At 60.6% G+C, this 13004-nt stretch overlaps 2 protein-coding genes across 3 annotated transcripts; one reads left to right on the top strand and one right to left on the bottom strand.

The window, feature by feature from the left end:
* Positions 1–6113: 6113 nt before the first annotated feature.
* Positions 6114–7756, top strand: LAMTOR4 (late endosomal/lysosomal adaptor, MAPK and MTOR activator 4). 2 transcript variants are annotated; one of them, XM_075042272.1, is made up of 4 exons: positions 6114–6191; positions 6412–6492; positions 6809–6926; positions 7373–7756. In XM_075042272.1, the coding sequence occupies exons 1-4, from the start codon at positions 6189–6191 to the stop codon at positions 7468–7470; spliced, it is 300 nt and encodes a 99-aa protein (XP_074898373.1). In that variant the 5' UTR covers positions 6114–6188; the 3' UTR covers positions 7471–7756. The 2 variants fall into 2 exon arrangements, with proteins under 2 accessions (XP_074898373.1, XP_074898374.1); XM_075042273.1 differs by lacking the exon at positions 6412–6492 and having other exon boundaries at positions 6127–6191.
* Positions 7757–7938: 182 nt separating this feature from the next.
* Positions 7939–12993, bottom strand: TRAPPC14 (trafficking protein particle complex subunit 14). Its single transcript, XM_075042250.1, has 11 exons — positions 12212–12993; positions 11837–11932; positions 11259–11391; positions 11095–11181; positions 10815–10935; positions 10458–10605; positions 9996–10078; positions 9565–9728; positions 9199–9353; positions 8925–9118; positions 7939–8675 (listed from the first exon to the last, which is right to left on the bottom strand). The coding sequence occupies exons 1-11, from the start codon at positions 12614–12616 to the stop codon at positions 8522–8524; spliced, it is 1740 nt and encodes a 579-aa protein (XP_074898351.1). The 5' UTR covers positions 12617–12993; the 3' UTR covers positions 7939–8521.
* Positions 12994–13004: the final 11 nt, after the last annotated feature.

Genomic DNA, 13004 nt, shown 5'->3' with positions numbered 1-13004 from the left:
AACCCTAACCCTAGCCCTAACCCTAACCCTAACCCTAACCCTAACCTTAGCCCTAACCCTAACCCCTAACCCCTAACCGTAACGCTAACCCTAAGCCTAACCCCTAACCCCTAACCCCTAACCCTAACCATAACCCTAAACCCTAATCCTAACCCTAACCCTAGCCCTAAGTCGTACCCTAACCCTAATCCTAACCCTAACCCAAACTTAACCCTAAAACTAACCTTAGCCCTTAAAACTAACCTAATAGAAACCCTAACCCTAACTCCTAACCCTAAGCCTAACCTAACCCTAACCCTAACCCTAGCCGTAACCCTAACCCTAACCCTAGCCCTAACCCTAACCCTAACCTTAGCCCTAACCCTAACCCCTAACCCCTAACCGTAACGCTAACCCTAAGCCTAACCCCTAACCCCTAACCCCTAATCCTAACCATAACCCTAAACCCTAACCCTAACCCTAGCCCTAACCCTAGCCCTAAGTCTTACCCTAACCCTAATCCTAACCCTAACCCAACCTTAACCCTAAAACTAACCTTAGCCCTTAAAACTAACCTAATAGAAACCCTAACCCTAACTCCTAACCCTAAGCCTAACCCTAGCCGTAACCCTAACCCTAGCCGTAACCCTAACCCCTAACCCTAACCCTAGCCCTAACCCTAACCCTAACCCTAACCCTGACCTTAGCCCTAACCCTAACCCCTAACCCCTAACCGTAACGCTAACCCTAAGCCTAACCCCTAACCCCTAACCCCTAACCCTAAGCCTAACCCTAAACCCTAACCCTAACCCTAACCCTAGCCCTAACCCTAGCCCTAAGTCGTACCCTAACCCTAATCCTAACCCTAACCCAACCTTAACCCTAAAACTAACCTTAGCCCTTAAAACTAACCTAATAGAAACACTAACCCTAACTCCTTACCCTAAGCCTAACCTAACCCTAACCCTAACCCTAGCCGTAACCCTAACCCTAACCCTAACCCTGGCCCTAACCCTAACCCTAAACCTAACCTTAGCCCTAACCCTAACCCCTAACCCCTAACCGTAACGCTAACCCTAAGCCTAACCCCTAACCCCTAAACCCTAACCCTAACCATAACCCTAAACCCTAACCCTAACCCTAGCCCTAACCCTAGCCCTAAGTCGTACCCTAACCCTAATCCTAACCCTAACCCAACCTTAACCCTAAAACTAACCTTAGCCCTTAATACTAACCTAATAGAAACCCTAACCCTAACTCCTAACCCTAACCCTAACCTAACCCTAACCCTAGCTGTAACCCTAACCCTAACCCTAACCCTAGCCCTAACCCTAACCCTAACCCTAACCTTAGCCCTAACCCTAACCACTAACCGCTAACCGTAACGCTAACCCTAAGTCTAACCCCTAACCCATAACGCCTAACCCTAACCATAACCCTAAACCCTAACCCTAACCCTAGCCCTAAGTCGTACCCTAACCCTAATCCTAACCCTAACCCAACATTAACCCTAAGACTAACCTTAGTCCTTAAAACTAACCTGTAAAAACCCCAAAACACTATGGGGTTACACTTCATTTCTAGCAAGACCACGCATATCACCTAACTTCTATGAGAACTACCTTCTGGATAGGACTGAATGACAAAGCAGAATTGGATCCCTTAAGAATCCCTTCTCAAAAATATCTCCATTTGCGAAGTAAATTATTTGCAGTAAATGACCAATGATTCAGAGTGACTAAAGTCTCTCTAACTGACTCCCTTAAGAGAACTAGATGAGTCCCAAAGGACAGAAAACACAAAAAAAACATTGAAATACAAGAAATGTATCAGAAACTGTATGAAGCAGCCTAATTAACATCTAAGTAGCTAGAACAGAAACAAATTGCAAAACACAACAAAAAACACCACTGGAGATGTATCGATAAAAATAGATTAAGGCTATCGCCTCCTCTGAAAAACCCAAGAGGAGATCTAAGCTGACAATAGACATCTTTGGGGTACCAGATACCAAATGGAAACACATTATAAGATGGAAAACAGAAAGACTGCTCTGGAGCACAAATATGGCTTTGGAAAAGGTTCTGACAGAGCAAGAGGCATCATCACAGGGATTAGAGAAGTTCTGAAGGGGCCAGAGAGACCAGAGAAGTCTTGGGGGTGCAGTGAGTTCAAAAGGGAATTGAACAAAGAACAGATGTCCTCAGGTGACCAGGGATCAAATGGAGGCGCACCAAACAGATGAGAGGACAGAAGGACTGACCGGGGTGACGGATGAGGACTCAGGAGGGGTTCTGAGGGGCAAAGAGGGGTGCAAAGTGCCCTCCCAATCGAAAACAGGCTCTAGAGCGTAGGGAATGTCTCGCAAGAGCTCAGCAAAGGGAGCAGAGGAGTCCTGAGGGGGCCTGAGAGACCAAAGCAGCCTCAGAGATAACAGTGAGGAACTCTGAAGGGGATTTCAACACACTACAGACATAGTCAGGGGGGCATGGCTGAACAAAGGCATCCTAAATGGCAAAGAGGAAGATAAGAGCGCTCTGAAGAGCACAAAAAAATAAAACGGAAAGGGAGCTAAAGTGCTACAAGATTGCTGAGGAGTACTAGAAAGGACTCGGAAAACATTGCTTTAGAGAGTGGAGGAATTAGGAGGGGGGCAGGGTAAGAAAAGAAGGCTTGGAGACAAGACACAGCAAGGGCCTCGGAGTCTCAGGAGGGCATCTAGGCAAACTGGAGAAGACTGAGTGAGAGAGGAACCAAATGGAGACACCTTCAATGGCAGAGAGAAAGATAAAGGAGTGCTGCATAGCAAAGAAAGAAGGGTGGCTCCTGTGGAACAAGAGAGATAGAAAGGGAGATCAAGCGCTACAAGGTGCTGTGGAGATCAAGGGAGGTCTCGGGAGGCATTGTGACTGTGAGGAGAGGGGTGTTGAGGGGGACTGATGGAAAAAAGAAGGCTTAGTGATGGCAAGGAGGAACTCAGATGGTCATCTGAGAGGAGAACAGATGGTCTTGGGTGGGAATCCTAGGTAGCGTAGAGGAACAAATGCATGTTCTGTGGCTCAAATGTGGCCCCACCTAAAGTGCTACAAGATGGATGTGGAGAACAAGGAAGGTCTTGGGAGGCATTGTGACTGGGAGAAGAAATGTCCTGAGGGAGCCAGAGAGACACAAAAAGGATTGGGGACACAACAGTTAAATCCAGACGGGATCTGAACCAAGTAAACATGTCATCAGAGGGCCAGGGAACAAATGGAGGCACAGCTAGAGGGAAGAGAGGACAGCGTGGCTGGGCTGGGTCACAGATACAGACTCGGGAAGTCCTCTGAGGGAACAAGAGGGACGTGAAGTCCGCTACAAAGCTAAAAGTGTGCTAAGGGCAACCTCAAAGGCATCAATAGGCATCATGACACCATTAGAGGGGTCCCAATTCAGCCAAAGATACCAAAGAAGGCTCAGGGAGGCATCGTGACAGTAGCGGAGGGGTTCTGAGATAGACACACAAAAGAAGGCTCTAGGACATGATGAAGTGGTCCAGAGGGGATTTGAACAGACTACAGATGTCCTTAGGGAACCAGGGACTGAAGAGACGGCTGTAGGGCACGAGGATGGCCTCAGGAGGCATGACAGTGGGAGTAAGAGGGTGCTGAGAGAGAGACAGAAGGCAGCTCTGGGACACAATGCAAAACTCAGGAAGGCATCCTGTTGCGGAGGATCCACAGGGGACATCACGCACAGACCAATGTGATCAAGTGAAGCCCATTTACTACAACTTTTAGCACAGTTATATACCTTATGCACTTGTGCATGCGCCTTATACAATACTCTGATTGGTACAATACCCCGTTTCACGCGACGCTATCTTATCCTCTATTGGCTGTGCAAGCTTCTTCACGAGGTGTCCAGCAGTTACTTATCTCATTCTTCGGCATCCAGGAGTTGTTTGTCAGGCTCTTCTTATCTTCCTTTTTCCCAGCGTAGAAGGACACAGAGTCCTTGTCTGCTTCAGCACTTTGTAAACTTATGCTTCGTTCCCAGCTAAAGGCTGGATTGCTCACATGCCCTCGCCCAGCCAAGAAATCCTCAACAGCGTCCCAGCCACGTACAGATGTCCTGAGGGGATGAGGGACTGAAGGGAGACATCTGAGATGGCAGTGAATAAGGTAAGAGAGCTCTGGGGCACAGAGAAAGCCTGAGGAAGGGCTCTGTCTCAATAAGAGAGATACAAAGAGGGCTGCGGAGCTGGAAGGGTGCCACAGGGCACGAGGACAGTCTCAGGAGGCGTCATGACAGGAACAAGAGGGCTCTGGGGGCGGGGGAAATGTGGACATAGAGACAAAGGATTTCTGACACACTGAGGTACTCAGGAAGGGATCTGAACAGAGTACAGATGTCCTCAGGGGACTGGGGACCGAACAGAGGCATCTGACATGGCGGAGGGGAAGGTAACAGTGCTCTGGTGCACAATGAAAGCCTGAGGAAGAGTTGTCTCTGAATAAAAAAGATACAATGCCTACTGCAGGACTAAAGGATGGTCATGGAATGCAAGAACACTCACGGGAAGCATGGTGACAGAAACAGAGGGGTGCTGAGGTGGCCAGAGACACAGAAGAGAGTTCGAGGGCACAAAGGTACTCGGGAGGGGATTTGAATAGAGTACAGATGTCATGAGGGAGACATTGACCCACTGGAGTCAAGCAAGATGGAGGAGAGGATAAAAAGACTGCTCTGAGGAAGAGACGATGTTCTGACAAACTGAGAGGGGTACAAATGATGCTCCAGAGATAAAAGCGTGCCGAGGAGACCCTATAATGCCTCAGGATTAATTGAGAGAAAAGAAAAAAAATAAGAAACTTACAAAGCAACAGGGCATGTGACAAACACAAAAGAATTTTAAAAAAAGGATAGAGAGCTTGATAGAAGTAGACATAGAAGGAAAAATTAAAAAGCTGTGAGGTCCAGGACAGACATGAGATGGAGCACAGAGTCAGTGCGGGGGTCATGGGATCAGGGTGGGGGACACAGGATGGGACATGGGATCGGGGGAGACATGGGATGGGACACGGGGTCACTGCGCAGGACATAGTACAGGACATGGGGTCAGGGGGACACAGGGTCGGGGGGGCACTGGATTGGACACGGGGTCAGTGCAGGGGACACAGGATGGGACACAGGGTCAGGGGGACACGGGATGGGACATGGCATCAGGGTGGGGAACACGGGATGAGACACAGGGTCAGCACGGGGGACACGGGATGGGACATAGGGTCAGGGTGGGGGACACGGGATGGGACACGGGATGGGACACAGGGTCAGTGCAGGGGACATAGGATGTGACACGGGGTCAGCGTGGGGGACACGGGATGAGACACGGGGTCAGCACGGGGGACACGGGATGGGACATTCGGTCAGGGTGGGGGACACGGGATGGGACACAGGGTCAGTGTGGGGGACACAGAGTCAGGGTGGGGGACACAGGATGGGACATGGGGTCAGGGTGGGGGACATGGGATGTGACACAGGGTCAGCGTGGGGGACACGGGATGAGACACGGGGTCAGTGCGGGAGACACGGGATGGGACATGGGGTCAGGGTGGGGGACACGGGATGGGACACGGGGTCAGCATGGGAGACACAGAGCCAGGGTGGGGGACACGGGATGGGACATGGGGTCAGGCTGGGGGACACGGGATGGGACACGGGGTCAGCACGGGGGACACGGGATGCGCTGTGGGGCCGCTCAGAGGCCGGGGTCTGCGTGTCGCCCCCGTGCTCCTGCGAGCCCCGCGTCCCCCCGGCCGCTGCCCGCCGGCGGCGCAGGCGGCCCCTGCGATGGTGACGCTCCGCCCTCCCCCGGGACGCGGGCCCCGCCCCGCTGCGGCGGGACCAATAGAAGCGGCGGGGCCCCCGAGGAGGGCGGGGTCTGTAGACGGGAGGGGACCCGTCGTCCCTCGCGGCAGGCGGCTCCCTCTATGCAAATGTAAGCCTGACTATTTGCCCGCCGGGAGGCGCTCGGGCCGCGCCCTCTCTCGCCACGTGCTTTCCCAGCTGGCTCCCACTGGCGGGCGAGCCGACGGGGGCGGGACCCGCGGCGCGCGCCGAGGGAGGCGGGGCGGGCCGATGACCGCCGGAGCCCTGCGCCAATGGGACGGCGGGGCGGGGCGGGGCGGGGCGCGGCGGTCACCTGACCGGGACGGCGCCGGAGCGGCGCCATGGTGAGTGCTGCGGCGGGCGCCGGGAGAAAGCGGGAGGGAGGAACCGGGACCGCCGGGATGAGGGGCACTGGCGGGGACTGGGATGGCGGGGGGCGCTCTGAGGCACCGGGGGCACTGGGGCATGGGGGGAGCTGGGGTTAGGGGCGCGCTGAGGCGGGAGGAGAACCGGGAGGGCCCTGTGCCGTGCGGGCTGACGGATCCCCCCCCCCGCTGCCCCCAGACTACGGCGCTGACCCAGGGGCTGGAGCGCATCCCGGACCAGCTGGGCTACCTGGTCATCAGCGATGGGGCCGTGCTGGCGGTGAGGGCGGCGGCACCCGCTCCCAGAGGCCTGGGGCGGGGTCCCGGGGCAGGGCGGGGGGAGCGGGGGGGACGACACCCGGACACTTGCGTCCCTGCGGGGCGGGAGGGGAGTGCGGAGGGGACACAGAGGTACTCGGAGGCACCTGGGTGCCGGGACGAGGGGCCGGGGGGGGCCGACAGACACCCGGGTCCTGGGCGGGGTGGAAGGGGTACCCGGGTATCTGGGAGGGGGTGGTGTACCCGCGTATCTGGGCGCAGGGGTGGGCTCAGACGCCCGGGTCCCACTGACACTGTTCCCCTGCCCCGCTCCCCAGTCATCAGGCGACCTAGAGAACGATGAGCAGACAGCCGCCATCCTCTCGGAGCTGGTGGCCACGGCCTGTGGGCTGCGGCTCCAGCGCGGCCATGACCCCCCCTTTAAGCGCCTCTCTGGTGAGTGTGGGCTGTCCCTGGGGTAGCCCTGACCCCCACACCACCCCCAGGGTCAAGACAGTGCCCCCCAAACTGTCCCCAGGGTGGTGCTGGTGGCCCTGCCATCCCCTGGGTGGCCATGACTGCCAAGGGGGATAGCGGTGGCGCTGCTGTTCCCCGTGTTGTAGGGGTGACCCCAAATTATCCCTCCAGTAGTGGTGGTCCCACTGCCCCTAGGGTGGCTGTGACCTTCATACTGTCCTTGTGCTGGTGGCCCCACTGTGCCCATAACAGCCCCGACCACTGTACTGTCCCTGTGGTGGTGCCCCTGCTGTCCCAGGTGCTCTCCCCAGGGTGTCAGTGGCCCTGTGCTTGTCCTGTCCCCGGGGTGGCAGTGCCCCCAGTGCGCTTGGGGTGCTGGTGTTGGCCCTGGTGGCCCAGCCCCTGTGCTTACCCTGTCCCCGCAGTGGTGTTCGGGGAACACTCCCTCCTCGTCACTGTCTCTGGACAGAAGCTCTTCGTGGTGAAGCGGCAGAACCACATCCAGGAGCCCGTTGCCGTCTGAGACGCACCCCCGCTGTCACCAAGGCGGGGGACAGTCCCCCTCATCCCCACTGTCCACAGGGCCTCAGGGTAGCGGAGGACCGGCTCCCCTGTCCCTGCTGGCCCCAGGGCCCTGCAGCAACACCCAGTCACGTCCCTGTCACCTCGAGGGCCTTGGGGACTGGTCCTCCGTGTCCGTGCAGTCCCCAAGGCCACGTGGTGTCCCCCATGTGCCTCGGGTCCCCGCAGCATCACCCCCCGCACACACTGTCCCTCTATTGAGGCAATAAATTATGTCCTGGACCCCCCCCCCATCTGGCTTCTTTGTGGGGGGATACACGTCCACTCAGGACAGGGCACAGGGTGAGATGGGGCGCTCGTAGGAGAGGGGCACGCAGAGCCCTTCGGGGGGCTCCTGCTCCCCCCACTCCCACACCCTGCAACACCCCAAGTCACCTCAGCATCCCCCAGTGACAGACTTGTCTCCATGTCCAGGCCAGCGCTTTATTGGCACACGCGCACACACACGGACAGCAGCCAGTGCGGAGACAAATAAATAACAGGGAGTGGAGGTGCCACCCATATTGGGAGGCACGGAGACATCCCCATCCCCAGCGGGGCACAGGGGTTGGCAGTGCAGGACCTGCCTTTGGCTCAGTGCCCCAAGGACGGGTCCCAGTGTCCCCCATGGCCCCAGGGAGAGGTCCTGGTCCCTTGTTCCCCCCATCCCTCCTCCCACCCCAAGCAGCCAATTCAAGGCAACGCAGGAAGCTGAAGGGGTGTAAACAGCGCTGGGACCAGCCGCAGGACGTCTCCCCGCTTCCCCCATGCCACCCCCATCCCCAGAGCATTGTCACCCCCAGGCTGGGGACAGACCCCTGTCCCCATTGGTACCCCCATGGCACGTTCCAGTCCAGTCCCAGTGAAGCAGCAGGTTCATCACCTGGGAGTGCAGAGACAGAGCCCCAGCCCCCTGCGTTCTGCGCTCCACCCCCCCCAAAGCTTGTCCCCTTCCAGTGCAGTCTCCAGGACGCAGCAGGATTTGTCCATCCCCATTATCCCCCAGGTCCCCATCACTTGACAGGCTCCACAACCAGCACCTTGCACTCCCGCTTGGCAATCTTGTCCAGGGACAGCACCGTCTTCTCGGAGGGCAGGTAGAGGGGACGTCCCACAGGGGACCCCACCGGCGGGGTGATGGCACGTCGCTCCATCACGCTGCCTGACCTGGGGCGTGGGGAGGTGATGGGGGCTGCCCCGGGTCACCCTTGTCCTGGGTGTCCTCCCTGTCTCAGGCGTGCCCCAGCCCTGTCCTGCCTGTCACCCCACCACATCGCCCTTCTGCATGCCCCCCCCCGACCCTGCTCTGATCCCACCACTGTGCCCATCTTGTTCCACGGGTCCCTTCCAAGCATGCCCCAGGTGCTCTGCCCATCCCATGTGTCCCTCTGCCAGGTCCCAGCTGTCCCCACGTACCTCATGAGATGGCTGCGGGACGGCTGCTGGTGGGAGAAGGACTGGGACCGGCCCAGCCCAGCCTGGTGCCGCTCCACCAGGTCCCGCACGGCCGGGCTGCTGGGGCTGCTCTTGCGTGACACGGGCCGGGCCTCGGGTGGCGGGTTGGCCACGCTGGCCGTGAACTGCAGCTTCAGCTTCATGTGCTGCGACATCTGGGGACAGATAGGGGATGCAGTGACACCAGGCCAGGCCCCAGTGCGGCCCCAGGGGCCCCGCAGCCAGACGACCTCACCTCGAAGAGGCCAGCCCGCAGCGCCTGGAAAGCCACACGGATGGTGAGGGCGCTGCCCTTGCGCGAGTAGCCCAGGTTGTTGAGCGGCGTGTGGCACACGATGGCATCCAGCGCTGCCTGCGTGGCCCGGCGCTCCTCCCCGGACAGCTTCTTCCCTGCAGGGACCACCAGCGCGGCGGGGACGGGACCGCTGGCCCCTGCCCGGCCACCTCCAGCAGCTCCTGGCTACAAATGTCCCATCCTGGCTGTCCCCCTTCCCTCACCCCATCTGTTCCCCTCTAAGCTACACCCAGAGGCACCGCCAGCCCCTCCAATCCCCGTCCCCCCGCCCCGTCCCCTGCCAGGCCCCGTCCCCTCTGTCCCCACCAGCCGTGGCAGTCTCGGGTGTCCAGACGAGGCGCACGGCCAGGAAGTCCTGGAGGTCGTTGAGCAGCGTGTAGGTGACAGTGAAGCGCTGCCGGGCCCGCACTGGGGACTCACAGGCAGCCGTCATCACAAAGCGCGGCCGCTCCAGCCGGATGCTCGGCAGCCTGGGGATGGCAGGAGTGTACTGATATGGGGATGGCCACTGCAAGCCACAGGGACGCGGAATTAGCAATGTGGGATGGCCCCGCAGAGCCCTGAGGATGGGGGGACAGGGACGTGGAAACAGCCACGTGGCAGCCCCAAGACATGAGGTTAATGGCACAAGCAGGGGCAGGGATATCTCTGGGTCCCCCTCCTTGGGGCAGGAGGATCTGGAGGTCCCTCCCCGCTTGGGGACAGGGCACCTCAAGGATCCTCAGGGTGGTTCTTACCGGTAATGTGTGTAGATGCAGCTGGTGAAGGGCAGTTTTGGTGTTGACCACTGGATCACGGCCACCAGTGGGACCTCCAAGCCCTGGGTGGGGTGACAATGTGTCAGGGATGTCCCTGTCACCACCAGCAAGAACACTCCCCAACATCCCCACGTCCCCCTGGCTCCCTGGCAAAGACAAACACCTCAGGGTCCAACAAGGATGGTCCCGCACAGCAAGGACCGTGGCCCCACGTCCCAGCCAGGGTTGACTCCACTGACTGCCCCCAGGGGAGGACACCTGGACAAGGGCAGCATCCCTCAGGCCACCGACCGGGACGGTGGCCCCTGATCCTGGCCCAGACATCTCCCAACTAGGAGGGTCCCTGCCCAGGATGTCCCCCAATGTCCCCTCACGCCTGGCCTCGGGGCAGTCAGCCCTAGTGTGCACCCAGCCCTGAGGGTCCCCCCAGAGTTCCCTCACCTCTTTGGCATCCTCAGGGGGCCTCTCAGGTGCCTGGAGCTGGAAGAGGAAGTTGTGCTCCTCGAGGGCGCTGAGGGCGCAGGGGCAGGCCGAGCCAGCGCCGGCCATGCGGCAGAAGGCACCCACAGGCACCTCGCCCGAGTGGTGGCTGCAGGACGGGGCGCGGGGACAGCTCAGTGACACGCAGGGACCCGTGCTGCCAGCCCAGGGCTGGCAGTGCTTCCCTGGGGTGGGGCCAGGGACACGGCACGGTCGCATCCTGAGGAAAAATGGGGGGCCCCGTGGGGTCTGGGAGGCAGCACGGCCACGCCCCGCCCTCCACCCTAGGGACGGTCCCCCGGCTGTCTCGGCACTCACCAGACATCATCGACCAGCAGCACGGACCCGTCAGGCATGACGGGCAGGTAACTGGCATTGAAGTTGGGCAGGATCTGCACGTCCCACAGCGAGATCTCCTCCTGGGACCAGCCGTTGAGCACTGGAGGATGGGGACATCAGGGGACAGTTCAGGGAACGCTGTCATGGCCCCCACCAGCCCATGTCACATCCTCCCTGGCTCCACATCCTCCGCTCTGTCGCAGCCGCCCCACAGATGCCACCCCTTTTCCAGCCACCCTGGGACTCCTGTCCCCCTCACCTTTGAGCACAGTGAGGTACTTCCCGGACACGGTGAGCTGGCGGCATCGCACCACAGGCGGGGGCAGCACTGTCAGCAGGGTGCTCACTATGGGGACACAGGTGGTCAGGGGACACGGGACGTGGGGATACGGAGAGAGAGAGGGGATGCGGGGACGATCCTACCTTGCGCCTTGAAAGCCCCCTGCTCCTGGCGGAAGACGTGTGCAGGCGCCCGCGTCTGCAGCAGGCTTAGGTACCCGCCGCCCTCCTGCAGCTCGGGCGGCTCCGTGTCCCTTTTCCACACTGTCACCACAATCTGCGGACAGTGGGGACGCAGGTCACAGCTGGCACAGGTCCAGCCCCGAGCTTCCCCTCTGTCCCCACAGCTCCTCCTCTCCCCCACACCTACCCCAAGTGGCTTTCATTCACCCAGAGGCGGGGGGGGGGGTTAAGCAGGGCTGGATCCTGCTCCCCATCCCATGCCACTACGCTGTCCCCAAGGTCCCCAGAGTATGACCAAGGCCCCCTCCAGTCCCCAAATTCTACCTTGCCCTTGATGGACACAGAAAGGAGGACCAAGCCTAGATCTCTGTGCCAGCTCTGTGGTCCCAGACTGTCCCCAAGATCCTGTCCCTGATGACTGCATATTGTCCCCAACATCCCTTCCTGCCCTTGAGGTCCCCATGCTGTCTCTGAGGTCCCCTCCCATCCCCAAGGTCCCCACGCTGTCCTCAAGGTGCCCTCCTTCAGGGACCCCTCACCTTGGCCTTGAGGGTGCCAGGCGGCAGCTTGTCGAGGGAGATGGTCAGAGGGAAGATGACCTCGTCCGTGGACACGATGGGGTCCTCCACCGGTATCTGGGGACACAGCAGGGCTCAGCGCCACGATGGCCCTCAGCCCCATCCCCCTCGTTCTCCCCCGTGCCATGTCCTCCCTTGGCCTTTGTCCTGATGCCTGCCCGCTGCCCCTCATCCCCACGTCCCCCTTTGTCCCCACATCTCTCTTGTTCCCAGGTCCCTCCCGTACTCCCTCATCCCCTTGTCCCCCACATCCCTCCCGAATCCTCCCTTGTCCTCCTGTCCCTTCCGGACTCCCCCTTACCCCCATATCCCCCACCCCCGGTCCCCATCACCCACCCCGGCGGAGGGGCGCCCCGGGGGGCCCTGGCTGTGTGTCAGGAGGGCCCGGCAGTCCCGGAAGACGGTGGGCTCCGGCGAGGCCCCGCTGCCGGTGCCGTCCCCGGTGCCATCCGGGTCCCCGTCCCCGTCCCGGTCCCCGCCGGCCTCTGTGCCGCCGGGGCTGACGCTGGCCAGGGCGGCCAGCGAGGCAGCCAGCTCGGCCCAGGGCGGCCGGCCCGGCCCGGTGCCGCCGCCGCTGCCGGGGCGGCAGCGGAGCACCAGGAGGAACCGCACGGTCTCGCCCAGGTAGAGGTGGTTGCGGCGGGGCAGCGCCCGGTACCGGCCCGGTTCCCCCGACAGCAGCTCCCGGGCCGCGAACGGCACCGCCGGGAAGTACATGAAGTAATCGCACTGCGACTCCATGGCCACCGGCCCCGGGGGCGAGGGGCTAAGGACCGGGGGAACCGGGGGATCTTAGGGGTGAGGGACAGACCCAGGGACCGGCGCGACCCGGAGGATTGGGGGGGGGGGGGGGGGGGTCGGGCGGAAGAGTCCCGGGAGCGATGCCGGGGCACCAGCGGGTTCCGGGCCAGGGGAAACCCCGGGGACGAGGGCCCCGGGGGCGGGGGGAGTGTCGGGGGTGGGGATGCCGGGCCGGGTCGGACGTGCCCGGAGGGTCTCCCGGAGCCGGACCGCGCCGGGGCAAGTGCCGGCAGCTGGCCGGGCCGGGAGCTCCCGGGAGCGGGTCCAGGTCCGGATCCGGGCGGCGCTGCCGGTGCGACCGGGCGCGGCTGGGAGGGGCGCGCGCAGG

Source organism: Buteo buteo, chromosome 12 (genome assembly GCF_964188355.1).
Source record: "Buteo buteo chromosome 12, bButBut1.hap1.1, whole genome shotgun sequence".
NCBI classification, from domain to species: domain Eukaryota; kingdom Metazoa; phylum Chordata; class Aves; order Accipitriformes; family Accipitridae; genus Buteo; species Buteo buteo.
Note: the sequence above shows the minus strand (reverse complement) of the source record. Positions and strands in the feature narration are given on the sequence as shown.